Here is a 27,450-nt window from a genome sequence, read left to right on the forward strand (position 1 = left end):
TGTGCGTGTGTATAAGAGAGAAACTGTGTGTGTGTGTGTGTGTGTGGGTGGGTGGGTGGGTGGGTGGGCGGGCGGGCGGGCGTGCATGCTCTGGTCAGGCTGGCTGCCCTTCACATGCTGGACACTGATCCACAGTGGAATCCCTTAAGAAGCTCAGACAGCAGTGATTCTGGAAGCTCCAACACACATTCACCACAGGAGGTTGGTGGTACCTTAACTGGGGAGGACAGGCTCGTGGTAATGTCTGGAGCGGAATACGGGGAATGGTATCAAATACATTAAACACGTGGTTTCCATTTGTCTATTCCAGCCATTATTATGAGCCGTCCTCCCCTCAGCAGCCTCCACTGACATACACACTTTACACCCTGCTAACCGTCCACCTTCCTCCTGGCTATAAATGGACTCACTACCACTCCTGACCTACTGGACTCCTTAATGTCTTGCTGTCCCATGTGTCCCTGTACTCTGTCTTGCCCCCCCACCCTCCTTATGTTTGCTTGATGTTTTTTGTCATTTTCTGTCTGCTGTCTCTGTTTCTCTCCTCTTGATTGTCTCTTGTCTTATTATTATGTTGTTGTTGTTTTGTAAAGTGTGTTGTGACTTTGTTAAACGCACTTTAAATAAATTCCGATTTTATTCTATTTTTTTACAAACACATTACAAATCAAATCAAATCAAATTTATTTATATAGCCCTTCGTACATCAGCTGATATCTCAAAGTGCTGTACAGAAACCCAGCCTAAAACCCCAAACAGCAAACAATGCAGGTGTAAAAGCACGGTGGCTAGGAAAAACTCCCTAGAAAGGCCAAAACCTAGGAAGAAACCTAGAGAGGAACCGGGCTATGTGGGGTGGCCAGTCCTCTTCTGGCTGTGCCGGGTAGAGATTATAACAGAACATGACCAAGATGTTCAAATGTTCATAAATGACCAGCATGGTCAAATAATAATAAGGCAGAACAGTTGAAACTGGAGCAGCAGCACAGTCAGGTGGACTGGGGACAGCAAGGAGCCATCATGTCAGGTAGTCCTGGGGCACGGTCCTAGGGCTCAGGTCCTCCGAGAGAGAGAAAGAAAGAGAGAATTAGAGAGAGCATATGTGGGGTGGCCAGTCCTCTTCTGGCTGTGCCGGGTGGAGATTATAACAGAACGTGGCCAAGATGTTCAAATGTTCATAAATGACCAGCATGGTTGAATAATAGTAAGGCAGAACAGTTGAAACTGGAGCAGGAGCATGGCCAGGTGGACTGGGGACAGCAAGGAGTCCTCATGTCAGGTAGTCCTGGGACATGGTCCTAGGGCCCAGGCCAGTTGAAACTGGAGCAGCAGCATGGCCAGGTGGACTGGGGACAGCAAGGAGTCATCATGTCAGGTAGTCCTGGGGCATGGTTCTAGGGCTCAGGTCCTCCGAGAGAGAGAAAGAAAGAGAGAAGGAGAGAATTAGAGAACGCACACTTAGATTTACACAGGGCACCGAATAGGACAGGAGAAGTACTCCAGATAAACAAACTGACCCTAGCCCCCCGACACATAAACTACTGCAGCATAAATACTGGAGGCTGAGACAGGAGGGGTCAGGAGACACTGTGGCCCCATCCGAGGACACCCCCGGACAGGGCCAAACAGGAAGGATATTACACAGTTTGTATAACATCTATCTTTATCATGAAAGATCCAATGTAACTACTATTCTCCTCACAGTAGTTTCTAAGTATTATGTCCCTCTAAAGACACTGTAGTGTCCCTACCCAGCATCTGTGTGGTACATTGAAAGGTGTTAACGTTGCCCGTTGACTTATCTCACCCTCTGTGGCAGTAGGATGTCGTCAGTTTCAAATTTCTCCCCCTAACGGGTATAATTATTGAAGAGCTGGTCCTAAGTCTGTGCATAAGGATCTGTGACAGAGGGGCTGTGGGGGCTCTCCTCCATCTCGTTAAGGAATTAATGGTGTCCTCATCTGTCACAAACCAAGGCCCAGGGGGTTGGAGGTGAAGAGGGGGAGGGGAGAAGGGGAGGTTGGATTGACTTTGGGAGATGGCGAACCTTGAGGGCCCCACACACACTCTCCCTCCATCCCCCATGTCCTGTCAAATATGTACTGGCTGAGCTTGAACTGTACAGATCCACTATCTTAATTTCATCACTATGTTGTTGCAGAGCATCTTCCTGCGTGGCAGGAAATGCAAACTTGTAGTGTGATCAAGGTTTAAAAAGGCTTCTAAAGTTTGTAATTCCCACTTAAATATGTCAGATTTGATTTGCCCTAATGACCAATGTATTAATCCCTACAAAATTGTCCATAAATTATAATCCACATAATAATTCACAATTCCTGATGCAGCAGGAGAAGATGAATGGACACCAAGCCAAAGGGAACAGCTGGTCACCTGATGTCCTTCTCAGGGTTCTGTCACAGCTTTATGTCTCCTTTCTTTGTGTTTTTAGTTTGTGTAACGCTACAGACACACACTGTTCTGTTTCCAAGCCTGTTGAAGATCCATAATGGTTGACGGGGTGCTGTTTGAGACTAGAACAGAATGTAGAGTATGAGAAGACATTGCTGTTTGAGACTAGAACAGAATCTAGAGTATGAGAAGACATTGCTGTTTGAGACTAGAACAGAATGTAGAGTATGAGAAGACATTGCTGTTTGAGACTAGAACAGAATCTAGAGTATGAGAAGACATTGCTGTTTGAGACTAGAACAGAATGTAGAGTATGAGAAGACATTGCTGTTTGAGACTAGAACAGAATCTAGAGTATGAGAAGACATTGCTGTTTGAGACTAGAACAGAATCTAGAATATGAGAAGACATTGCTGTTTGAGACTAGAACAGAATCTAGAGTATGAGAAGACATTGCTGTTTGAGACTAGAACAGAATGTAGAGTATGAGAAGACATTGCTGTTTGAGACTAGAACAGAATCTAGAGTATGAGAAGACATTGCTGTTTGAGACTAGAACAGAATGTAGAGTATGAGAAAACATTGCTGTTTGAGACTAGAACAGAATCTAGAGTATGAGAAGACATTGCTGTTTGAGACTAGAACAGAATCTAGAGTATGAGAAGACATTGCTGTTTGAGACTAGAACAGAATCTAGAGTATGAGAAGACATTGCTGTTTGAGACTAGAACAGAATCTAGAATATGAGAAGACATTGCTGTTTGAGACTAGAACAGAATCTAGAGTATGAGAAGACATTGCTGTTTGAGACTAGAACAGAATCTAGAGTATGAGAAGACATTGCTGTTTGAGACTAGAACAGAATCTAGAGTATGAGAAGACATTGCTGTTTGAGACTAGAACAGAATCTAGAGTATGAGAAGACATTGCTGTTTGAGACTAGAACAGAATCTAGAGTATGAGAAGACATTGCTGTTTGAGACTAGAACAGAATGTAGAGTATGAGAAGACATTGCTGTTTGAGACTAGAACAGAATCTAGAGTATGAGAAGACATTGCTGTTTGAGACTAGAACAGAATCTAGAGTATGAGAAGACATTGCTGTTTGAGACTAGAACAGAATCTAGAATATGAGAAGACATTGCTGTTTGAGACTAGAACAGAATCTAGAGTATGAGAAGACATTGCTGTTTGAGACTAGAACAGAATCTAGAGTATGAGAAGACATTGCTGTTTGAGACTAGAACAGAATCTATAATATGAGAAGACATTGCTGTTTGAGACTAGAACAGAATGTAGAGTATGAGAAGACATTGCTGTTTGAGACTAGAACAGAATCTAGAGTATGAGAAGACATTGCTGTTTGAGACTAGAACAGAATCTAGAATATGAGAAGACATTGCTGTTTGAGACTAGAACAGAATCTAGAGTATGAGAAGACATTGCTGTTTGAGACTAGAACAGAATGTAGAGTATGAGAAGACATTGCTGTTTGAGACTAGAACAGAATCTAGAGTATGAGAAGACATTGCTGTTTGAGACTAGAACAGAATGTAGAGTATGAGAAGACATTGCTGTTTGAGACTAGAACAGAATCTAGAGTATGAGAAGACATTGCTGTTTGAGACTAGAACAGAATCTAGAGTATGAGAAGACATTGCTGTTTGAGACTAGAACAGAATCTAGAGTATGAGAAGACATTGCTGTTTGAGACTAGAACAGAATCTAGAATATGAGAAGACATTGCTGTTTGAGACTAGAACAGAATCTAGAGTATGAGAAGACATTGCTGTTTGAGACTAGAACAGAATCTAGAGTATGAGAAGACATTGCTGTTTGAGACTAGAACAGAATCTAGAGTATGAGAAGACATTGCTGTTTGAGACTAGAACAGAATCTAGAGTATGAGAAGACATTGCTGTTTGAGACTAGAACAGAATGTAGAGTATGAGAAGACATTGCTGTTTGAGACTAGAACAGAATCTAGAGTATGAGAAGACATTGCTGTTTGAGACTAGAACAGAATCTAGAGTATGAGAAGACATTGCTGTTTGAGACTAGAACAGAATCTAGAATATGAGAAGACATTGCTGTTTGAGACTAGAACAGAATCTAGAGTATGAGAAGACATTGCTGTTTGAGACTAGAACAGAATCTAGAGTATGAGAAGACATTGCTGTTTGAGACTAGAACAGAATCTATAATATGAGAAGACATTGCTGTTTGAGACTAGAACAGAATCTAGAGTATGAGAAGACATTGCTGTTTGAGACTAGAACAGAATCTAGAATATGAGAAGACATTGCTGTTTGAGACTAGAACAGAATCTAGAGTATGAGAAGACATTGCTGTTTGAGACTAGAACAGAATCTAGAGTATGAGAAGACATTGCTGTTTGAGACTAGAACAGAATCTAGAGTATGAGAAGACATTGCTGTTTGAGACTAGAACAGAATCTAGAATATGAGAAGACATTGCTGTTTGAGACTAGAACAGAATCTAGAATATGAGAAGACATTGCTGTTTGAGACTAGAACAGAATCTAGAGTATGAGAAGACATTGCTGTTTGAGACTAGAACAGAATCTAGAATATGAGAAGACATTGCTGTTTGAGACTAGAACAGAATCTAGAGTATGAGAAGACATTGCTGTTTGAGACTAGAACTGAATCTAGAATATGAGAAGACATTGCTGTTTGAGACTAGAACAGAATCTAGAGTATGAGAAGACATTGCTGTTTGAGACTAGAACAGAATCTAGAATATGAGAAGACATTGCTGTTTGAGACTAGAACAGAATCTAGAATATGAGAAGACATTGCTGTTTGAGACTAGAACTGAATCTAGAATATGAGAAGACATTGCTGTTTGAGACTAGAACAGAATCTAGAATATGAGAAGACATTGCTGTTTGAGACTAGAACAGAATCTAGAATATGAGAAGACATTGCTGTTTGAGACTAGAACAGAATCTAGAGTATGAGAAGACATTGCTGTTTGAGACTAGAACAGAATCTAGAGTATGAGAAGACATTGCTGTCCCATTATCTACTGAACTCAGAGCCCTTCCATCCATCTGGCCTGTCTTAAACCTCCACCGTCATCCTGATCACGGCTGGTTAAACCTGATCGAAGATCACTTTGTCTTTCTGCCTTCTAATGGTTGGAGATTGGGTATTGGGATTGCATAAACAGATCCCAGACCTGTGCTTAAGGCATCGTCTACTTAGAAAGCGTGAGGGATGGTAACATGTTGGAACTTTTTAAAGGTAATAATACCCTGGCATCCTTTCTGTTTGTCACACAAGCACACAGTCAGTCAGGAGAGTGCCTAACCCAACATGACATCAGCTAATGTGTCTCTAAGTCTACTTCATACACAGGGTGCAGTCCCTGTTTCTGCTAACGGGATTCCCCTCGTTAAGTCCATAAGGAGGTCATCTCAAGGGGGGGGGGGTTAATAGTAAAGAGGGAGGGGTATAGAGGATGAGGGGGGAATGGGATGAATAGTAGATCCTCGGGGAGGAAAGCTGTTATTTTCACCTGAGAGGGCAATAGAACACACAGCACAAGGAGTGGAGGAGAGCAGGAAAGGAGAGCAGGAAGAACTTTGTCTGTGGGGTTGCTCCTCTCATTGCCTTCAGTTGACCTCAAGGCTTTGTGGAGCTGGATTATGGGACACGGTTAGCTACAGTATATGGCCTCTGGCTGAAGCTCTAAGGACTTTATGGGTGTTTGAGGCTCAGGCCTACTGTGGATGTCTGGGTAAGGAAGTACTGGACTGAGCTTGTTGTGTGTGTCTATCTGAAACGCTGCACATGTTGTCTGGGTGTAATCTCTAACTGCCTGTCTGTGTCCTTGTCCTTGCAGGTACTGAGCCCCTGAGTCATTGTCTATGAATACACTGGCTGTCTGTACTGTAGTGAGTGGGTTCAAGCCAGCTAACCTCAAGGAGGAAGATGTGGGAGATGTGCACAGACACAAACATATGTCCTACAGAACATGAATGAAAAAGAACACTCTTTGATGCTTCTGAGTGTGAAGTAACACACAGGTTACACTACAGAGAGTTCTGGACGTACCCTCTCTTTCTCTCTCTCACACACACACACACACACACACACACACACACACACACACACACACACACACACACACACACACACACACACACACACACACACACACACACACACACACACACACACACACACACACACACACACACACACACACACACACACACCCTAACACACCCCCTGAGACATGGATACTATGGTGAAGCAGTCTCTGGTGGTGCCCATGAAGAAGCTGTCCAGCTGTGTGACAGGAGTGAAGGAGAGAGAGGTGTGGGCCAGGCGCAGGGCCAAGAGGGGGACAGGAGGAGTAAAGAGCAGCCCTCCACGGACTGGACAGACCTCCGTCACACGCTCCTACCAAACTGACCTGGAGAAGGAGAGGTGAGTGACCGCAGACATAACTACAACATGACCACTGTGGTCAATGTGGAGATTAGAAACAACACCATGAGGAGATTATGGATGAAAACCAGCTTGGTAACAGACAGGTTGGGGGTTGGCGGTGATGGGTTTTAGGGCAGGGATGTATTTATGTTTGTGTGTGTGTCTGTCTATGTGTTACATGTAGTTGTGTTGATTCCAGGATGCTGAGGGAAGCCCTGAATGCTCAGAAGCATGCAGAGAGAGCCGCCATGAGGGATCACTTCAGGAAGAAGTACCAGCTCTCCAAGGCTAGTGTGTTGCATTAGCAGAACAAATTATATCCCTATCTCCTAGCCCCTATCTCCTATACCCTAGCCCCTAGCCCCTATACCCTATCTCCTAGCCCTTAGCCCCTATCTCCTATCTCCTAGACCCTATCTCCTAGACCCTATCTCCTAGCCCCTTGCCCCATACCCATAACCCTTAAAGCAGGACTATATTTAAAGTGTATTTTTTCCTCGTCACCCTACCCCTCTCTTCCCAACTCTCTTCCCAAACCCCAGAGTTCCAAGGACACCAGCCACTTGAGTGCGGTGCAAGGGAAAGTGGCACTCCCCCGTCAACTGGCTAAACTGATTGGTCCTGAGACCCCGGCCAAGGACGATGGCTACAGCCTGCTGAGCGCCTTCCAAGGCCTCAACTTCAACATGGGGATGCTTGGAGGCAAGCAGACCAAGTCGTCCACTCCAATGTCAGTCAACGGAGAGGCCTGCAAAGTCATGTGATCAAAGAGAACATACTAGATACTACACAGAATCAACCTGCAACATGCTAAAAACATGCATTATGCCTAAATGATGAAGAATAACATTTTAACACAACGTAGTAGCAGATTGGAGGGAACACATTGACAGACGACTTTGTCACAGTTGCTCCTCTATCCCTTTATCTCCTTATCTGTCTTTAACTCTCTCTTTCTCTCTCTCTCCCCACCCTTCTCTCTCTCTCTCTCTTCACCCCTTTTCCCTCTTTCTCCCCCCCCTCTTCCTCTCTCTCTCTCTTCCCCCTCTCCCTCTCTCTCCACCCCTCTCTCTCCACCCCCTCTCTCGCTCTCCCTCTCTCTCTTCACCCTTTCTCTCTCTCTCCCCACCCTTCTCTCTCTCTCTCTTCACCCCTTTTCCCCTCTCTCTCTTCACCCTTTCTCTCTCTCTCCCCACCCTTCTCTCTCTCTCTCTTCACCCCTTTTTCCCTCTCTCTTCCCCCCTCTTCCTCTCTCTCTATCTCTTCCCCCTCTCCCTCTCTCTCTCCACCCCCTCTCGCTGTCCCTCTCTCTCTTCACCCTTTCTCTCTCTCTCCCCACCCTTCTCTCTCTCTCCACCCCTTTTCCCCTCTCTCTCTTCCCCCCTCTTCCTTTCTCTCTCTCTTCCCCCTCTCCCTCTCTCTCTCCACCCCTCTCTCTCCACCCCCCTCTCTCGCTCTCCCTCTCTCTCTTCACCCGCCTCTCTCTCTCCCTCTCTCTCACACCAACCCCCCCCCTCACTCTCTCACTGAGTGATCTGCTGATCAGACTGTTGACAATAGAGCCAGGCTGTGAGGATGACTCGTCAGGGGAAATTATGTCATGAATGACGTCATCCCTGTGTCACTGATAGTAGGACATGGCTGTCATTGTTACTATTTGCATAGAACTGGTCTGGACCATACAGGAACTAACTGGATGAAACTGGACTGTACCTGTTTCAGATCATTAGGCCCATTTGGGGCCCACACACACAGGGAAGGAATCCTAACAAGATAATAACCTTAAGTGTTGTTTTCACATTTACTTCACTTTTCAGTTCCTTGTTCCCAAATATTTGTCTTGTTAATCTTTGTTTTGTACATAACCTTTGACTTTTTTGGTGTATATAAGTCAAACGCTGTCCTTATTATGTTGTTACAAAGAAACTGTTAATAAAGACTAGTTTGGTACTGACGTACTACAGAGATGTGTGTGTGTGACTGTAGGTGTGTGTGACTGTAGGTGTGTGTGACTGTAGGTGTGTGTGATTGTGTGTTCCTGCATGTCTGTGTGTGTGTGTGAGTGTGTTCCTGCGTGTCTGTGTGTGACTATGTGTGTGTGTGTGAGTGTGTTCCTGCGTGTCTGTGTGTGACTATGTGTGTGTGTGAGTGTGTGTTCCTGCATGTCTGTGTGTGACTATATGTGTGTGTGCGAGTGTGTTCCTGCGTGTCTGTGTGTGACTATGTGTGTGTGTGAGTGTGTTCCTGCGTGTCTGTGTGTGACTATGTGTGTGTGTGAGTGTGTTCCTGCGTGTCTGTGTGTGACTATGTGTGTGTGTGTGACTATGTGTGTGTGTGAGTGTGTTCCTGCGTGTCTGTGTGTGACTATGAGTGTTTGTGACTGTGTGTGCGTGTGTTAATCCTACACCATTCTGACATTTTTGTTGTGCTGTTTCTCTTGAACTTTGACCTCCTGAGACATAAATCATCACCTCTATCAGCTCTATGAGAGATGGAGGACAAACAGGCGAAGGAGGAGAGGAGGGAGGGATGGAGGGATGGAGCAATAATTGAGAAGAAAAAAGCACATTTGCGCTGTAGAGAGTAGTGGTGAAGCTATGAGAGTCTGTGAGGGTCATCCCTACCTCAGACCATGTGGAGTGTATCTGTGAGGGTCATCCCTACCTCAGACCATGTGGAGTGTATCTGTGAGCCCGTCCGTGTTCCAGGGGATACAGGGGATGTGTGTGTCCGTGCGTCCAGCAGCGTGTGTGAGGATACAGAGGGGGGTGTGTGTGTGTCCGGCGGGGACAGTGGCAGGGCTCGGTGTGGAGGGGGTAACCCCTGCCAGAGGGGGTCCTGCGGGGAGGGGTGGAGGTAGAGGGCTGAGGCGGTTTGAGGAGATCCCCCACACGGGCAGCAGTGGCTGGCTCAACCTGGTGAAGTTCTGGAGAGAAGACAGATTTAAACTATTACACAAACACATGGAGAGGACCTTCAACACCCTCGGCCCCATTTACAGGTACCTGTGTGTGTGTGTGTTTGTATGAACGTGTGTGTGGCAGTGTGACACTGTGGGTCCTACCAGCTCTCACAGTCTCACATCATGTTTCTCAAACGTACATTTTCAAAGTTAATCCAAAAGTCAAATGTTAAAGTTGAATGTTTAGTTGAGGCATTAACTCAGAGTTTTAAAGGTTAAGTTCAGGCATTAACTCTGAAAGGTTAAGGTATTAACTCTGAAAGGTTAAGGTATTAACTCTGAAAGGTTAAGGTATTAACTCTGAAAGGTTAAGGTACTAACTCTGAAAGGTTAAGGTAGTAACTCTGAAAGGTTAAGGTACTAACTCTGAAAGGTTAAGGTAGTAACTCTGAAAGGTTAAGGTAGTAACTCTGAAAGGTTAAGGTATTAACTCTGAAAGGTTAAGGTAGTAACTCTGGAAGGTTAAGGTATTAACTCTGAAAGGTTAAGGTATTAACTCTGAAAGGTTAAGGTATTAACTCTGAAAGGTTAAGGTACTAACTCTGAAAGGTTAAGGTAGTAACTCTGAAAGGTTAAGGTACTAACTCTGAAAGGTTAAGGTAGTAACTCTGAAAGGTTAAGGTAGTAACTCTGAAAGGTTAAGGTATTAACTCTGAAAGGTTAAGGTAGTAACTCTGGAAGGTTAAGGTATTAACTCTGAACGATTAAGGTATTAACTCTGAAAGGTTAAGGTATTAACTCTGGAAGGTTAAGGTAGTAACTCTGAAAGGTTAAGGTATTAACTCTGAAAGGTTAAGGTAGTAACTCTGAAAGGTTAAGGTAGTAACTCTGAAAGGTTAAGGTAGTAACTCTGAAAGGTTAAGGTATTAACTCTGAAAGGTTAAGGTAGTAACTCTGAAAGGTTAAGGTAGTAACTCTGAAAGGTTAAGGTACTAACTCTGAAAGGTTAAGGTAGTAACTCTGAAAGGTTAAGATATTAACCGTTGGAATCAGAGGCAGATGCTGACACCCATACACCATCCTCATCCACAACTCTCTGACAAAACTGAAACCTACTTGAAGGTAACTGTTGCCCCTGGTGTCCAGTTTCCAAGTCATCTCCCGATGTCCTCAGACATGGATGGACGTTGAATAATGACTTATATCACAGGTGACCTGGCTGGTGGAGCCAGGAGTGTGTGTGTGTGTGTGTGTGTGTGTGTGTGTGTGTGTGTGTGTGTGTGTGTGTGTGTGTGTGTGTGTGTGTGTGTGTGTGTGTGTGTGTGTGTGTGTGTGTGTGTGTGTGTGTGTGTGTGTGTGTGTGTGTGTGTGTGTGTGTGTGTGTGTACATGTGTACATGTGTACATGTGTGTGTGTACATGTGTACGTGTGTGTGTGTGCTGTCATGTTTCATGTACTGTGTCGGGTGTGTCTCCAACAGGGAGCGTCTGGGCACCCAGAGCACTGTGAATATCCTGCTGCCGTCTGACATCAGTGAGCTGTTCCGCTCTGAGGGCCTTCACCCCCGACGCATGACTCTGCAGCCATGGGCCACACACAGAGAGACACGGCAGCACAGCAAGGGAGTCTTCCTCAAGTACATACCTGTGTGTGTGTGTGTGTGTGTGTGTGTGTGTGTGTGTGTGTGTGTGTGTGTGTGTGTGTGTGTGTGTGTGTGTGTGTGTGTGTGTGTGTGTGTGTGTGTGTGTGTGTGTGTGTGCGTGCGTGCGTGCGTGCGTGCGTGCGTGAGTGTGTGTGTGTGGTCCTCTCTACCACCAGGAACGGGACAGAGTGTATGGAGGGTGGGAATATAGTCAGTAATTTGACTGTGGTCCTCTCTACCACCAGGAATGGGGCAGAGTGGCGTGCCGACCGTCTCCTGCTCAACAGGGAGGTGATGATGGCTCCTGCCGTACGTCGCTTCCTGCCCCTCCTAGACGAAGTAGCGAGGGATTTCTGTCGTCAGCTAGCGACCCGTGTGGAAAAAGAGGGAGGAAAGGAGGAGAGGGGGCACAGTCTGACTATTGACCCCAGCCCTGACCTCTTCCGCTTCGCGCTGGAAGGTTGTCTTCTTTCACATTTTCATTTTGTGTGTTAGTGTGGACGTGTGTTGGTGTGGATGTGTGTTGGTGTGGATGTGTGTTGGTGTGGATGTGTGTTGGTGTGGATGTGTGTTGGTGTGGATGTGTGTTGGTGTGGATGTGTTAGTGTGGATGTGTTGGTGTGGATGTGTGTTAGTGTGGATGTGTGTTAGTGTGGACGTGTTGGTGTGGACGTGTTTGTGTGGTTGTGTTGGCGTGGATGAATCTCTCTCTCTCTCTCAGTCTTTCTCTCTGTCTCTCTGTCTTTCTCTGTCTCACTCTGTCTCTCTCAGTCTCTCCCTCTCAATCTGTCTCTCTGTGTCTTTCTCTGTCTCACTCTCTCTCTCTCTCTCTCTCTCTCTCTCTCTCTCTCTCTCTCTCTCTCTCTCTCTCTCTCTCTCTGTCTCTCTCTGCCTCTCTCTCTCTCTCTCTCTCTCTCTGTCTCTCTCTGCCTCTCTCAGTCTCTCTATCTCTCTCTGTCTCTTTTTCACGGTGTCTCAATCTCAGTCTCTCTGTCTCACTCTGTCTCTCTGAGTCTCGCAGTCTCTCTGTCTCTCTCTGTCTCTTTCTCAGGTTGTCTCTCTCTCTCAGTCTTTCTGTCTCACTCTGTCTCTCTCAGTCTCTCTGTCTCTCTCAGTCTCTCTGTCTCACTCTGTCTCTCTCAGTCTCTCTGTCTCTCTCAGTCTCTCTGTCTCTCTCAGTCTCTCTGTCTCTCTCTGAGTCTCTCAGTCTCTCTCTGTCTCTCTCAGTCTCTCTGTCTCACTCTGTCTCTCTCTGTCTCTCTGAGTCTCTCAGTCTCTCTGTCTCTCTGTCTCTCTGTCTTTCTCAGTCTCTTTCTCACAGTGTCTCTCTCTCATTCTTTCTCTCACTCTGTCTCTCTCTCTCTGTCTCTCTCAGTCTCTCTCCGTCTCACTCGGTCTCTCTCAGTCTCTCTGTCTTTCTCAGTCTCTTTCTCACGGTGTCTCTCTCTCTCAGTCTTTCTGTATCTCTCTCAGTTTCTCTCAGTTTTGGTTTATTTCGGTTCATTTGAATTCGTTTCAATTCAAGGGGATTTATTGGCATTGGAAACATGTTTAAACATATTAAATAAACAAATGTGAAATAAACAATAAAAACATGTACAGTAAACACTGCATTCACAAACGTTCTAAAGGAATAAATGTCACATTATGTCTATATGTGGTGTTGTAACAATGTCCAAATAGTTAAAGTACAAAAGGGAAAATAAATCAACATAAATTGTATTTACAAGGGTGTTTGTTCTAAACTGGTTGCCCTTTTTTAACCTTTATTTAACTAGGCAAGTCAGTTTAAGAAAAATTCTTATTTACAATGACGGTCTACACCGGTCAAACCCAAACAACGCTGGGCCAATTGTGCGCCGCCCTATGGGACTCCCAATCACAGCCAGTTGTGATCCAGCCTGGATTCAAACCAGGGTGTCTGTAGTGATGCCATCTAGCACTGAGATGCAGTGCCTTGGACCGGTGCGCCACTCGGGAGCCCTTTTCTCGTGGCAACAGGTCACAAATCTTGCTGCTGTGATGTACATAGATGATTTGTTTTCTAATTCTTTGTGGATCTGTGTGATCTGAGGGAAATATGTGTCTCTAATATGGTCATACATTGGGCAGGAGGTTAGGAATTGCAGCTCAGTTTCCACCTCATTTTGTGGGCAGTGAGCACATAGCCTGTCTTCTTTTTTTGTAATTTTATATTTTATTTAACTAGGCAAGTCAGTTAAGAACAAATTCTTATTCATAATGACGGCCTACACCTGTCAAAACCGGACGACACTAGGGCAGTCGTGCGCCGCCCTATGGGACTCCCAATCACAGAAGTGATCCAGCCTGGATTCAAACCAGGGTGTCTGTAGTGACGCCTGTAGCACTGAGATGCAGTGCCTTGGACCGGTGCGCCACTCAGGAGAGCCCAGTCTCCCTTCAGCATCCTTTCTCAATAACAAGGCTATGCTCACTGAGTCTGTACATAGTCAAAGATTTCCTTAATTTGGGTCAGTCACAGTGGTCAGGTATTCTGCCACTGTGTACATACAGTCTGTTTAGGGCCAAATAGCATTCTAGTTTGCTCTGTTTGTTTTGGTCATTCTTTCCAGTGTGTCAAGTAATTATCTTTTTGTTTTCTCATGATTTGGTTGGGTCTAATTGTGTTGCTGTCCTGGGGCTCTGTGGAGTCTGTATTTGTGAACAGAGACCAAGGACCAGCTTGCTTAGGGGACTCTTCTCCAGGTTCATCTCTCTGTAGGTGATGGCTTTGTTATGGAAGGTTTGGGAATCGCTTCCTTTTAGGTGGTTGTAGAATTTAACGTCTCTTTTCTGGATTTTGATAATTAGTGGGTATCGGCCTAATTCTGCTCTGCCTGCATTAATTGGTGTTTTACATTGTACACAGAGGATATTTTTGCAGAATTCTGCATGCAGAGTCTCAATTTGGTGTTTGTCCCATTTTGTGAATTCTTGGTTGGTGAGATGACCCCAGACCCCACACCCATGAAGGGCAATGGGTACTATAACTCATTTAAGTATTTTTAGCCAGATCATAATTGGTATGTCAAATTTTATCTTCCTTTTGATGACATAGAAGGCTCGTCTTGCCTTGTCTCTTAAATCGTTCACAGCTTTGTGGAAGTTACCTGTGGTGCTGATGTTTAGGCCAAGGTATGTATCGTTTTTGTGGGTTCTAGGGCAACGCTGTCTAAACGGAATTTGCATTCGTGGTCGTGACTGGTTTTGGACCACCATTCTTTTTGTCTTACTGAGATTTACTGTCAGGGCCCAGGTCTGACAGAATCTGTGCAGAAGTTCTAGGTGCTGCTGTCGGCCCTCCTTGGTTTTTGAAACATATATTTTTATTTATTTGATTTATTTCACCTTTATTTAACCAGGTAGACCAGTTGTGAACAAGTTCTCATTTACAACTGCGACCTGATCAAGATAAAGCAAAGCAGTGTGACACAAACAACACAGAGTTACACATAAACAAACGTACAGTCAATAACTCAAAATAAAATAAAAATAGAAACATCTATGTACAGTGTGAAAATGTAGAGTAGGGAGGTAGGCAATAAATAGGACCTAGAGGTGAAAATAATTACAATTTAGCATTAACACTGGAGTGATACATGTGCAGATGATGATGTGCATCATTCTGGTTGGGGACAGAAGCACCAGATCATCAGCAGACATTTGACTTCAGATTCTAGTAGGGTGAGGCTGGGTGCTGCAGACTGTTTTAGTACCCTCGCCAATTCATTTATATATATATATATGATGAAGAGGGTGGGGCTTAAGCTGCATCCCTGTCTCACTCCACAGCCCTGTGGAGAGAAATGGATGTCTTTTTGCCAATTTTACCCGCACCCTTGGCGTTTGTGTACATGGATTTTATAATGTCGCATGTTTTACCCCCAACACCACTTTCCATCAATTTATATAGAAGACCCTTGTGCCAAATTGAGTCAAAAGCTTTTTTGATATCAACAAAGCATGAGAAGACTTTGCCTTTGTTTTGGTTTGTTTGGTTGTCAATTAGGATGTGCAGGGTGAATATGTGGACTGTCGTACAGTAATTTGGTAAAAAGTCCATTTGACATTTTCACAGTACATGGTTTTCACTGAGGAAATGTACGAGTCTGCTGTTAATGATAATGCAGAGGATTTTCCCATGGTTGCTGTTGACGCATATTTGGGTCAAATTTGTCTTTCTCTCTCTCTCTCTCTCTCTCTCTCTCTCTCTCTCTCTCTCTCTCTCTCTCTCTCTCTCTCTCTCTCTCTCTCTCTCTCTCTCTCTCTCTCTCTCTTCTCTCCTCTCTCTCTCTTCTCCCTCTGTCCCAGTCTTTCTCTCTCACTCACTCTCTCTCACTCACTTCAAAATAGATTTTCCTTCAAAATACTTTAGACATCAATGATCTCTCATCAACCTTCTCTTGCCCGTGTTCCGTTAGGACACATCCTATGAAATGAGAGAATAGTAGAAGTAAATGTTTGAATATAGCCTGTTAGAGATGATCTGGAAGGCCTCTGAATTTTCTCACCAGGCTCTTTGAGAGCAGCTTTGATGTGCCTGTCTGAATGTGACACATTACTGTGTGTGTGTGTGTGAATGCAGGTATTTGTGGGGGAATAATTATTTTAGATTGGCTCACTCCACACATAGCCTTAGGGAGAGTTTACGGCGCTATTGCTGTTTGACCCAAAAAACATTATGATGCTCTAAGACAGCATCCCATAATTCCATGACAGTTAGACAGGGCCAGCTGCTTAGCTACATCAGGGAGGGAATAGATAGACGGAAACTCTATCCCTGTGACTGACGTGGCTCTAATGTAGAACTAATATGTCTGGTGGATGGATGTCACATGATGTCTGTCTGTCTGTCTGTCTGTCTGTCTGTCTGTCTGTCTGTCTGTCTGTCTGTCTGTCTGTCTGTCTGTCTGTCTGTCTGTCTGTCTGTCTGTCTGTCTGTCTGTCTGTCTGTCTGTCTGTCTGTCTGTCTGTCTGTCTGTCTGTCTGTCTGTCTGTCTGTCTTTCTTTCTTTCTTTCTTTCTTTCTTTTAGGTGATTCAAGGTATCTTTTTTTTATTTTTATTTATTTCACCTTTATTTAACCAGGTAGGCTAGTTGAGAACAAGTTCTCATTTGCAACTGCGACCTGGCCAAAATAAAGCATAGCACTGTGAACAGACAACACAGAGTTACACATGGAGTAAACAATTAACAAGTCAATAACACAGTAGAATTTTTTTTTTTTTATAAAAATAAAAATAAATATCATCCAGGGTAGAAATGGAAGATACAGTAGAGTCGACCACTGATAAGAACATCAGATAAATTGTATGGACAGGGGTTTCTGAAGTTAATATCTATCTTCGCTTTCTTTCTTCTCTACCTTTCTCCATTCTACTTCATCTCAAAATCCTCTGTTAATCACTTTTTCTCTCGCTCTCTTTCTCCAGCCAGTTGTCATGTCCTGTATGGAGAGCGTATCGGTCTCTTCTCCACCTCTCCCTCCCAGGAGTCTCAGAAGTTTATTTTTGCAGTTGAGAGAATGTTGGCCACCACCCCTCCTCTCCTCTACCTGCCTCCCCGTCTGCTGTGGCGCCTGGGCGCCCCCCTCTGGACACAACACGCCACTGCATGGGACATCATCTTCAGCCACGGTGAGACACAAAGAAGAAAATCATCCCCAAAAGGAATAAAACAATGATAAACTAATGATAGTAATGACAACACTTCTTCCCTCATTCACTACCATTCCTTATCTTCTCTCAACCCTTCTCCTTCTCTCCTCTCAACCCCTCTCCTCTCAACCCTTCTCCTTCTCTCAACCCTTCTCTTCTCTCAACCCTTCTCCTTCTCTTCTCTCAAAACTTCTCCTTCTCCTTCTCTCAACCCTTCTCTCCTCTCAACCCTTCTCCTTCTCTTCTCTCAACCCTTCTCCTTCTCTTCTCTCAAAACTTCTCCTTCTCTTCTCTCAACCCTTCTCTTCTATCAACCCTTCTCTTCTCTTCTCTCAACCCTTCTCCTTCTCTCCTCTCAACCCTTCTCCTTCTCTTCTCTCAACCCTTCTCCTTCTCTTCTCTCAAAACTTCTCCTTCTCTTCTCTCAACCCTTCTCTTCTCTCAACCCTTCTCTTCTCTTCTCTCAACCCTTCTCCTTCTCTCCTCTCAACCCTTCTCCTTCTCTTCTCTCAACCCTTCTCCTTCTCTCTCTCAACCCTTCTCATTCTCTCCTCTCAACCCTTCTCCTTCTCTTCTCTCTCTCAACCCTTCTCCTTCTCTTCTCAACCCTTCTCTCAACCCTTCTCCTTCTCTCCTCTCAACCCTTCTCATTCTCTCCTCTCAACCCTTCTCCTTCTCTCCTCTCAACCCTTCTCAATCTCTCCTCTCAACCCTTCTCCTTCTCTCCTCTCAACCCTTCTCCTTCTCTTCTCTCAACCTCTTCTCTTCTCTCAACCCTTCTCATTCTCTTCTCTCAACCCTTCTCCTTCTCTGCTCTCAACCCTTCTTCTCTCCTCTCAACCCCTATCCTTCTCTCCTCTCAACCCTTCTCATTCTCTCCTCTCAACCCTTCTCCTTCTCTTCTCTCAACCCTTCTCCTTCTCTTCTCTCAACCCTTCTCCTTCTCTTCTCTCAACCCTTCTCCTTCTCTTCTCTCAACCCTTCTCCTTCTCTGCTCTCAACCCTTCTTCTCTTCTCAACCCCTATCCTTCTCTCCTCTCAACCCTTCTCATTCTCTCCTCTCAACCCTTCTCCTTCTCTTCTCTCAACCCTTCTCCTTCTCTCCTCTCAACCCTTCTCCTTCTCTTCTCTCAACCCTTCTCCTTCTCTGCTCTCAAGCCTTCTTCTCTTCTCAACCCCTATCCTTCTCTCCTCAACCCCTATCCTTCTCTCCTCAACCCCTATCCTTCTCTCCTCTCAACCCTTCTCTTCTCTTCTCTCAACCCTTCTCCTTCTCTCCTCTCAACCCTTCTCCTTCTCTTCTCTCAACCCTTCTCCTTCTCTTCTCTTGACCCTTCTCCTTCTCTCCTCTCAACCCTTCTCCTTCTCTCCTCTCAACCCTTCTCCTTCTCTTCTCTCAACCCTTCTCCTTCTCTCCTCTCAACCCTTCTCCTTCTCTCCTCTCAACCCTTCTCCTTCTCTTCTCCTCAACCCTTCTCCTTCTCTTCTCTCAACCCTTCTCCTTCTCTGCTCTCAACCCTTCTTCTCTTCTCAACCCCTATCCTTCTCTCTCTCAACCAACCCCTTCTCTCATCTCAACCCTTCTCATTCTCTCCTCTCAACCCTTCTCCTTCTCTCCTCTCAACCCTTCTCCTTCTCTTCTCTCAACCCTTCTCCTTCTCTCCTCTCAACCCTTCTCCTTCTCTCCTCTCAACCCTTCTCCTTCTCTTCTCTCAACCCTTCTCCTTCTCTTCTCTCAACCCTTCTCCTTCTCTGCTCTCAACCCTTCTTCTCTTCTCAACCCCTATCCTTCTCTCCTCTCAACCCCTATCCTTCTCTCCTCTCAACCCTTCTCATTCTCTCCTCTCATTCCTTCTCCTTCTCTTCTCTCAACCCTTCTCCTTCTCTTCTCTCAACCCTTCTCCTTCTCTCCTCTCAACCCTTCTCCTTCTCTCCTCTCAACCCTTCTCCTTCTCTACTCTCAAACCCTCTCCTTCTTTTCTCTCAACCCCTCTCCCACCTTGAACTGACTCATCTCCCTCATTCTCTCTCCTCACTGCTGTCCCCTTCACCTTCCCCGTTTCACTGTCCTGTTCCCCTTTCCTACCCCCAGCTGAGAAAAGGATCCAGAGAGGAGTCCAGCGTCTGCGCTCCACCCAGGCTGCGGGAGGTGGTAGTGGGGGTGCAGAGGGAGGCTTCACAGGGATCCTGGGTCAGTTGATGGATAAAGGACAGTTGTCTCTGGAGCTCATTAGAGCCAACATCACTGAACTCATGGCCGGGGGAGTGGACACGGTGAGTGCATGTGTGGTATGTGTGTGTGTCTAAAGCTCAGTCTGCTCCGTGTGTGTTTGATGTGTGTACAGAATGTGTCTTACCCCACTTATATCTTGTTATGTGAAATGAGTATGTGTGTATCCTCAGACGGCGGTGCCCCTGCAGTTTGCCCTGTACGAGTTGGGTCGTAACCCGGCAGTGCAGGAACAGGTCAGAGGTCAGGTGAAGGCAGCGTGGGCAAGATCCGGCGGTGACGGCCACAAGGCCCTGCAGGGGGCTCCACTACTGAAGGGACTCGTCAAGGAGACCCTCAGGTTCAGAGAACGTCTGCATTCATTTTAGAGATGTATATCTTTCAGTTTGAAAGTTATTTGTAATCTGTACATGTCTGTGTGTGCTGTGTGGTAAAGGTTATATCCAGTGGGAATTACTGTCCAGAGATATCCAGTCAGAGACATCATCATCCAGAATTACCACATACCTGCTGGGGTGAGATCAGTCACTGACACACACACACACACACACACACACACACACACACACACACACACACACACACACACACACACACACACACACACACACACACACACACACACACACACACACACACACACACACACACACACACACACACACACACACACACACACACACACACACACACTCTCATTTCTCCTCCATCCATCTCTCTCTTTCTCCCCTCTCTCATTCTTTACCTCTCTCTCTCTCGCTCTCTCGCTCTCTCTCTCTCCCTCCCCCTGTCTTTCTCTTCCTCTCATTCTCCTTTCTCCCTCCTCCTCTTTCCCTCCCCCTTGCTCTCTCAGACATGTGTCCAGGCATGTCTGTATCCTCTGGGGAGAAGTCGAGACGTGTTTCAGGATCCGGAGCGTTTTGACCCTGGTCGCTGGGGGACTCAGGAGTCTGGAGAGGGGCCTGGGGGTGGTGGAGGGTTCCGCTCCCTGGCGTTTGGATTCGGGGCCAGGCAGTGTGTTGGCAGGAGGATCGCTGAGAACGAAATGCAGCTGCTACTGATGCACGTGAGTGAAGGAGGGATGGAGGTTTGACAGAGAGGGAGATGGGAAAGCAAAGGGAAAAGGAGGAGAGGGATGTGAAGAGACATGATGAGAGTGAAGAAGTGAAGTCTAGAGAAGATTAGTTGAATCTATGCTAATGAGTCCCCCTTTTCTTCTTCTCCTCCCCCTTCCTACCCCTCATTTTCTCTCCCTCTCTCCCTCCCTCTCTCTCCCTCTCTGTAGATCCTGTTGAGTTTCCGTCTCAGTGTGTCGTCTTCAGAGGAGCTCAGCACCAAATACACCCTAATCCTCCAGCCTGAAACCCCACCACGCATCACCTTCAGCACACTCTGACACACACCTTACCCTCCACATGAACAACACACAAATACATACACCAATCAGTTTAACCAACCAAACAAATCAATCATTTTATCAATCCATTATACCAGGTAATCTCAATGAACTCACCAACAGCCTTACTATATAGTCCACATGAAAACATCAAATAATAATAAAGTCCTATTTCAGGTCAATGAACTCACCAACAGCCTTACTATATAGTCCACATGAAAACATCAAATAATAATAAAGTCCTATTTCAGGTCAATGAACTCACCAACAGCCTTACCATATAGTCCACATGAAAACATCAAATAATAATAAAGTCCTATTTCAGGTCAATGAACTCACCAACAGCCTTACCATATAGTCCACATGAAAACATCAAATAATAATAAAGTCCTATTTCAGGTCAATGAACTCACCAACAGCCTTACCATATAGTCCACATGAAAACATCAAATAATAATAAAGTCCTATTTCAGGTCAATGAACTCACCAACAGCCTTACCATATAGTCCACATGAAAACATCCAATAATAATAAAGTCCTATTTCAGGTCAATGAACTCACCAACAGCCTTACCATATAGTCCACATGAAAACATCCAATAATAATAAAGTCCTATTTCAGGTCAATGAACTCACCAACAGCCTTACCATATAGTCCACATGAAAACATCCAATAATAATAAAGTCCTATTTCAGGTCAATGAACTCACCAACAGCCTTACCATATAGTCCACATGAAAACATCCAATAATAATAAAGTCCTATTTCAGGTCAATGAACTCACCAACAGCCTTACCATATAGTCCACATGAAAACATCCAATAATAATAAAGTCCTATTTCAGGTCAATGAACTCACCAACAGCCTTACCATATAGTCCACATGAAAACATCAAATAATAATAAAGTCCTATTTCAGGTCAATGAACTCACCAACAGCCTTACCATATAGTCCACATGAAAACATCCAATAATAATAAAGTCCTATTTCAGGTCAATGAACTCACCAACAGCCTTACCATATAGTCCACATGAAAACATCCAATAATAATAAAGTCCTATTTCAGGTCAATGAACTCACCAACAGCCTTACCATATAGTCCACATGAAAACATCCAATAATAATAAAGTCCTATTTCAGGTCAATGAACTCACCAACAGCCTTACCATATAGTCCACATGAAAACATCCAATAATAATAAAGTCCTATTTCAGGTCAATGAACTCACCAACAGCCTTACCATATAGTCCACATGAAAACATCCAATAATAATAAAGTCCTATTTCAGGTCAATGAACTCACCAACAGCCTTACCATATAGTCCACATGAAAACATCCAATAATAATAAAGTCCTATTTCAGGTCAATGAACTCACCAACAGCCTTACCATATAGTCCACATGAAAACATCCAATAATAATAAAGTCCTATTTCAGGTCAATGAACTCACCAACAGCCTTACCATATAGTCCACATGAAAACATCCAATAATAATAAAGTCCTATTTCAGGTCAATGAACTCACCAACAGCCTTACCATATAGTCCACATGAAAACATCCAATAATAATAAAGTCCTATTTCAGGTCAATGAACTCACCAACAGCCTTACCATATAGTCCACATGAAAACATCCAATAATAATAAAGTCCTATTTCAGGTCAATGAACTCACCAACAGCCTTACCATATAGTCCACATGAAAACATCCAATAATAATAAAGTCCTATTTCAGGTCAATGAACTCACCAACAGCCTTACCATATAGTCCACATGAAAACATCCAATAATAATAAAGTCCTATTTCAGGTCAATGAACTCACCAACAGCCTTACCATATAGTCCACATGAAAACATCCAATAATAATAAAGTCCTATTTCAGGTCAATGAACTCACCAACAGCCTTACCATATAGTCCACATGAAAACATCCAATAATAATAAAGTCCTATTTCAGGTCAATGAACTCACCAACAGCCTTACCATATAGTCCACATGAAAACATCCAATAATAATAAAGTCCTATTTCAGGTCAATGAACTCACCAACAGCCTTACCATATAGTCCACATGAAAACATCCAATAATAATAAAGTCCTATTTCAGGTCAATGAACTCACCAACAGCCTTACCATATAGTCCACATGAAAACATCCAATAATAATAAAGTCCTATTTCAGGTCAATGAACTCACCAACAGCCTTACCATATAGTCCACATGAAAACATCCAATAATAATAAAGTCCTATTTCAGGTCAATGAACTCACCAACAGCCTTACCATATAGTCCACATGAAAACATCCAATAATAATAAAGTCCTATTTCAGGTCAATGAACTCACCAACAGCCTTACCATATAGTCCACATGAAAACATCCAATAATAATAAAGTCCTATTTCAGGTCAATGAACTCACCAACAGCCTTACCATATAGTCCACATGAAAACATCCAATAATAATAAAGTCCTATTTCAGGTCAATGAACTCACCAACAGCCTTACCATATAGTCCACATGAAAACATCCAATAATAATAAAGTCCTATTTCAGGTCAATGAACTCACCAACAGCCTTACCATATAGTCCACATGAAAACATCCAATAATAATAAAGTCCTATTTCAGGTCAATGAACTCACCAACAGCCTTACCATATAGTCCACATGAAAACATCCAATAATAATAAAGTCCTATTTCAGGTCAATGAACTCACCAACAGCCTTACCATATAGTCCACATGAAAACATCCAATAATAATAAAGTCCTATTTCAGGTCAATGAACTCACCAACAGCCTTACCATATAGTCCACATGAAAACATCCAATAATAATAAAGTCCTATTTCAGGTCAATGAACTCACCAACAGCCTTACCATATAGTCCACATGAAAACATCCAATAATAATAAAGTCCTATTTCAGGTCAATGAACTCACCAACAGCCTTACCATATAGTCCACATGAAAACATCCAATAATAATAAAGTCCTATTTCAGGTCAATGAACTCACCAACAGCCTTACCATATAGTCCACATGAAAACATCCAATAATAATAAAGTCCTATTTCAGGTCAATGAACTCACCAACAGCCTTACCATATAGTCCACATGAAAACATCCAATAATAATAAAGTCCTATTTCAGGTCAATGAACTCACCAACAGCCTTACCATATAGTCCACATGAAAACATCCAATAATAATAAAGTCCTATTTCAGGTCAATGAACTCACCAACAGCCTTACCATATAGTCCACATGAAAACATCCAATAATAATAAAGTCCTATTTCAGGTCAATGAACTCACCAACAGCCTTACCATATAGTCCACATGAAAACATCCAATAATAATAAAGTCCTATTTCAGGTCAATGAACTCACCAACAGCCTTACCATATAGTCCACATGAAAACATCCAATAATAATAAAGTCCTATTTCAGGTCAATGAACTCACCAACAGCCTTACCATATAGTCCACATGAAAACATCCAATAATAATAAAGTCCTATTTCAGGTCAATGAACTCACCAACAGCCTTACCATATAGTCCACATGAAAACATCCAATAATAATAAAGTCCTATTTCAGGTCAATGAACTCACCAACAGCCTTACCATATAGTCCACATGAAAACATCCAATAATAATAAAGTCCTATTTCAGGTCAATGAACTCACCAACAGCCTTACCATATAGTCCACATGAAAACATCCAATAATAATAAAGTCCTATTTCAGGTCAATGAACTCACCAACAGCCTTACCATATAGTCCACATGAAAACATCCAATAATAATAAAGTCCTATTTCAGGTCAATGAACTCACCAACAGCCTTACCATATAGTCCACATGAAAACATCCAATAATAATAAAGTCCTATTTCAGGTCAATGAACTCACCAACAGCCTTACCATATAGTCCACATGAAAACATCCAATAATAATAAAGTCCTATTTCAGGTCAATGAACTCACCAACAGCCTTACCATATAGTCCACATGAAAACATCCAATAATAATAAAGTCCTATTTCAGGTCAATGAACTCACCAACAGCCTTACCATATAGTCCACATGAAAACATCCAATAATAATAAAGTCCTATTTCAGGTCAATGAACTCACCAACAGCCTTACCATATAGTCCACATGAAAACATCCAATAATAATAAAGTCCTATTTCAGGTCAATGAACTCACCAACAGCCTTACCATATAGTCCACATGAAAACATCCAATAATAATAAAGTCCTATTTCAGGTCAATGAACTCACCAACAGCCTTACCATATAGTCCACATGAAAACATCCAATAATAATAAAGTCCTATTTCAGGTCAATGAACTCACCAACAGCCTTACCATATAGTCCACATGAAAACATCCAATAATAATAAAGTCCTATTTCAGGTCAATGAACTCACCAACAGCCTTACCATATAGTCCACATGAAAACATCCAATAATAATAAAGTCCTATTTCAGGTCAATGAACTCACCAACAGCCTTACCATATAGTCCACATGAAAACATCCAATAATAATAAAGTCCTATTTCAGGTCAATGAACTCACCAACAGCCTTACCATATAGTCCACATGAAAACATCCAATAATAATAAAGTCCTATTTCAGGTCAATGAACTCACCAACAGCCTTACCATATAGTCCACATGAAAACATCCAATAATAATAAAGTCCTATTTCAGGTCAATGAACTCACCAACAGCCTTACCATATAGTCCACATGAAAACATCCAATAATAATAAAGTCCTATTTCAGGTCAATGAACTCACCAACAGCCTTACCATATAGTCCACATGAAAACATCCAATAATAATAAAGTCCTATTTCAGGTCAATGAACTCACCAACAGCCTTACCATATAGTCCACATGAAAACATCCAATAATAATAAAGTCCTATTTCAGGTCAATGAACTCACCAACAGCCTTACCATATAGTCCACATGAAAACATCCAATAATAATAAAGTCCTATTTCAGGTCAATGAACTCACCAACAGCCTTACCATATAGTCCACATGAAAACATCCAATAATAATAAAGTCCTATTTCAGGTCAATGAACTCACCAACAGCCTTACCATATAGTCCACATGAAAACATCCAATAATAATAAAGTCCTATTTCAGGTCAATGAACTCACCAACAGCCTTACCATATAGTCCACATGAAAACATCCAATAATAATAAAGTCCTATTTCAGGTCAATGAACTCACCAACAGCCTTACCATATATAGTCCACATGAAAACATCCAATAATAATAAAGTCCTATTTCAGGTCAATGAACTCACCAACAGCCTTACCATATAGTCCACATGAAAACATCCAATAATAATAAAGTCCTATTTCAGGTCAATGAACTCACCAACAGCCTTACCATATAGTCCACATGAAAACATCCAATAATAATAAAGTCCTATTTCAGGTCAATGAACTCACCAACAGCCTTACCATATAGTCCACATGAAAACATCCAATAATAATAAAGTCCTATTTCAGGTCAATGAACTCACCAACAGCCTTACCATATAGTCCACATGAAAACATCCAATAATAATAAAGTCCTATTTCAGGTCAATGAACTCACCAACAGCCTTACCATATAGTCCACATGAAAACATCCAATAATAATAAAGTCCTATTTCAGGTCAATGAACTCACCAACAGCCTTACCATATAGTCCACATGAAAACATCCAATAATAATAAAGTCCTATTTCAGGTCAATGAACTCACCAACAGCCTTACCATATAGTCCACATGAAAACATCCAATAATAATAAAGTCCTATTTCAGGTCAATGAACTCACCAACAGCCTTACCATATAGTCCACATGAAAACATCCAATAATAATAAAGTCCTATTTCAGGTCAATGAACTCACCAACAGCCTTACCATATAGTCCACATGAAAACATCCAATAATAATAAAGTCCTATTTCAGGTCAATGAACTCACCAACAGCCTTACCATATAGTCCACATGAAAACATCCAATAATAATAAAGTCCTATTTCAGGTCAATGAACTCACCAACAGCCTTACCATATAGTCCACATGAAAACATCCAATAATAATAAAGTCCTATTTCAGGTCAATGAACTCACCAACAGCCTTACCATATAGTCCACATGAAAACATCCAATAATAATAAAGTCCTATTTCAGGTCAATGAACTCACCAACAGCCTTACCATATAGTCCACATGAAAACATCCAATAATAATAAAGTCCTATTTCAGGTCAATGAACTCACCAACAGCCTTACCATATAGTCCACATGAAAACATCCAATAATAATAAAGTCCTATTTCAGGTCAATGAACTCACCAACAGCCTTACCATATAGTCCACATGAAAACATCCAATAATAATAAAGTCCTATTTCAGGTCAATGAACTCACCAACAGCCTTACCATATAGTCCACATGAAAACATCCAATAATAATAAAGTCCTATTTCAGGTCAATGAACTCACCAACAGCCTTACCATATAGTCCACATGAAAACATCCAATAATAATAAAGTCCTATTTCAGGTCAATGAACTCACCAACAGCCTTACCATATAGTCCACATGAAAACATCCAATAATAATAAAGTCCTATTTCAGGTCAATGAACTCACCAACAGCCTTACCATATAGTCCACATGAAAACATCCAATAATAATAAAGTCCTATTTCAGGTCAATGAACTCACCAACAGCCTTACCATATAGTCCACAT

At 42.9% G+C, this 27,450-nt stretch overlaps 2 protein-coding genes across 3 annotated transcripts; both read left to right on the forward strand.

Annotated features, from left to right (window-relative positions):
- Positions 1-5,933: 5,933 nt before the first annotated feature.
- Positions 5,934-7,931, forward strand: LOC123998351 (complexin-3-like). 2 transcript variants are annotated; one of them, XM_046303482.1, is made up of 4 exons: positions 5,934-6,174; positions 6,280-6,869; positions 7,057-7,159; positions 7,415-7,931. In XM_046303482.1, exons 2-4 carry the CDS (start codon positions 6,676-6,678, stop codon positions 7,634-7,636), a joined length of 519 nt encoding a protein of 172 aa, XP_046159438.1. In that variant the 5' UTR covers positions 5,934-6,174; positions 6,280-6,675; the 3' UTR covers positions 7,637-7,931. The 2 variants fall into 2 exon arrangements, with proteins under 2 accessions (XP_046159438.1, XP_046159439.1); XM_046303483.1 differs by having other exon boundaries at positions 7,072-7,159.
- Positions 7,932-9,421: 1,490 nt separating this feature from the next.
- Positions 9,422-20,901, forward strand: LOC123998350 (cytochrome P450 11B, mitochondrial-like). The gene is made up of 9 exons (XM_046303480.1): positions 9,422-9,873; positions 11,255-11,410; positions 11,662-11,876; positions 16,869-17,072; positions 19,186-19,367; positions 19,497-19,663; positions 19,760-19,838; positions 20,177-20,389; positions 20,609-20,901. The coding sequence occupies exons 1-9, from the start codon at positions 9,545-9,547 to the stop codon at positions 20,717-20,719; spliced, it is 1,656 nt and encodes a 551-aa protein (XP_046159436.1). The 5' UTR covers positions 9,422-9,544; the 3' UTR covers positions 20,720-20,901.
- Positions 20,902-27,450: the final 6,549 nt, after the last annotated feature.

Source organism: Oncorhynchus gorbuscha, linkage group LG15 (genome assembly GCF_021184085.1).
Source record: "Oncorhynchus gorbuscha isolate QuinsamMale2020 ecotype Even-year linkage group LG15, OgorEven_v1.0, whole genome shotgun sequence".
In the NCBI taxonomy this organism is placed as follows: domain Eukaryota; kingdom Metazoa; phylum Chordata; class Actinopteri; order Salmoniformes; family Salmonidae; genus Oncorhynchus; species Oncorhynchus gorbuscha.

Bases quoted from the DNA above. Each gene is read 5' to 3' on its own strand.
- LOC123998350 (XM_046303480.1), top strand. From the start codon at position 9,545: ATGTGGAGTGTATCTGTGAGCCCGTCCGTGTTCCAGGGGATACAGGGG. The intron at 11,877-16,868 runs GTTGTCTTCTTT...CTCTTTCTCCAG, and splicing joins CTTCCGCTTCGCGCTGGAAG to CCAGTTGTCATGTCCTGTAT. The intron at 19,839-20,176 runs GTGAGATCAGTC...TTGCTCTCTCAG, and splicing joins ATTACCACATACCTGCTGGG to ACATGTGTCCAGGCATGTCT.
- LOC123998351 (XM_046303482.1), top strand. From the start codon at position 6,676: ATGGATACTATGGTGAAGCAGTCTCTGGTGGTGCCCATGAAGAAGCTG. The intron at 6,870-7,056 runs GTGAGTGACCGC...TGTTACATGTAG, and splicing joins ACTGACCTGGAGAAGGAGAG to TTGTGTTGATTCCAGGATGC. The intron at 7,160-7,414 runs GCTAGTGTGTTG...CCCAAACCCCAG, and splicing joins AGAAGTACCAGCTCTCCAAG to AGTTCCAAGGACACCAGCCA.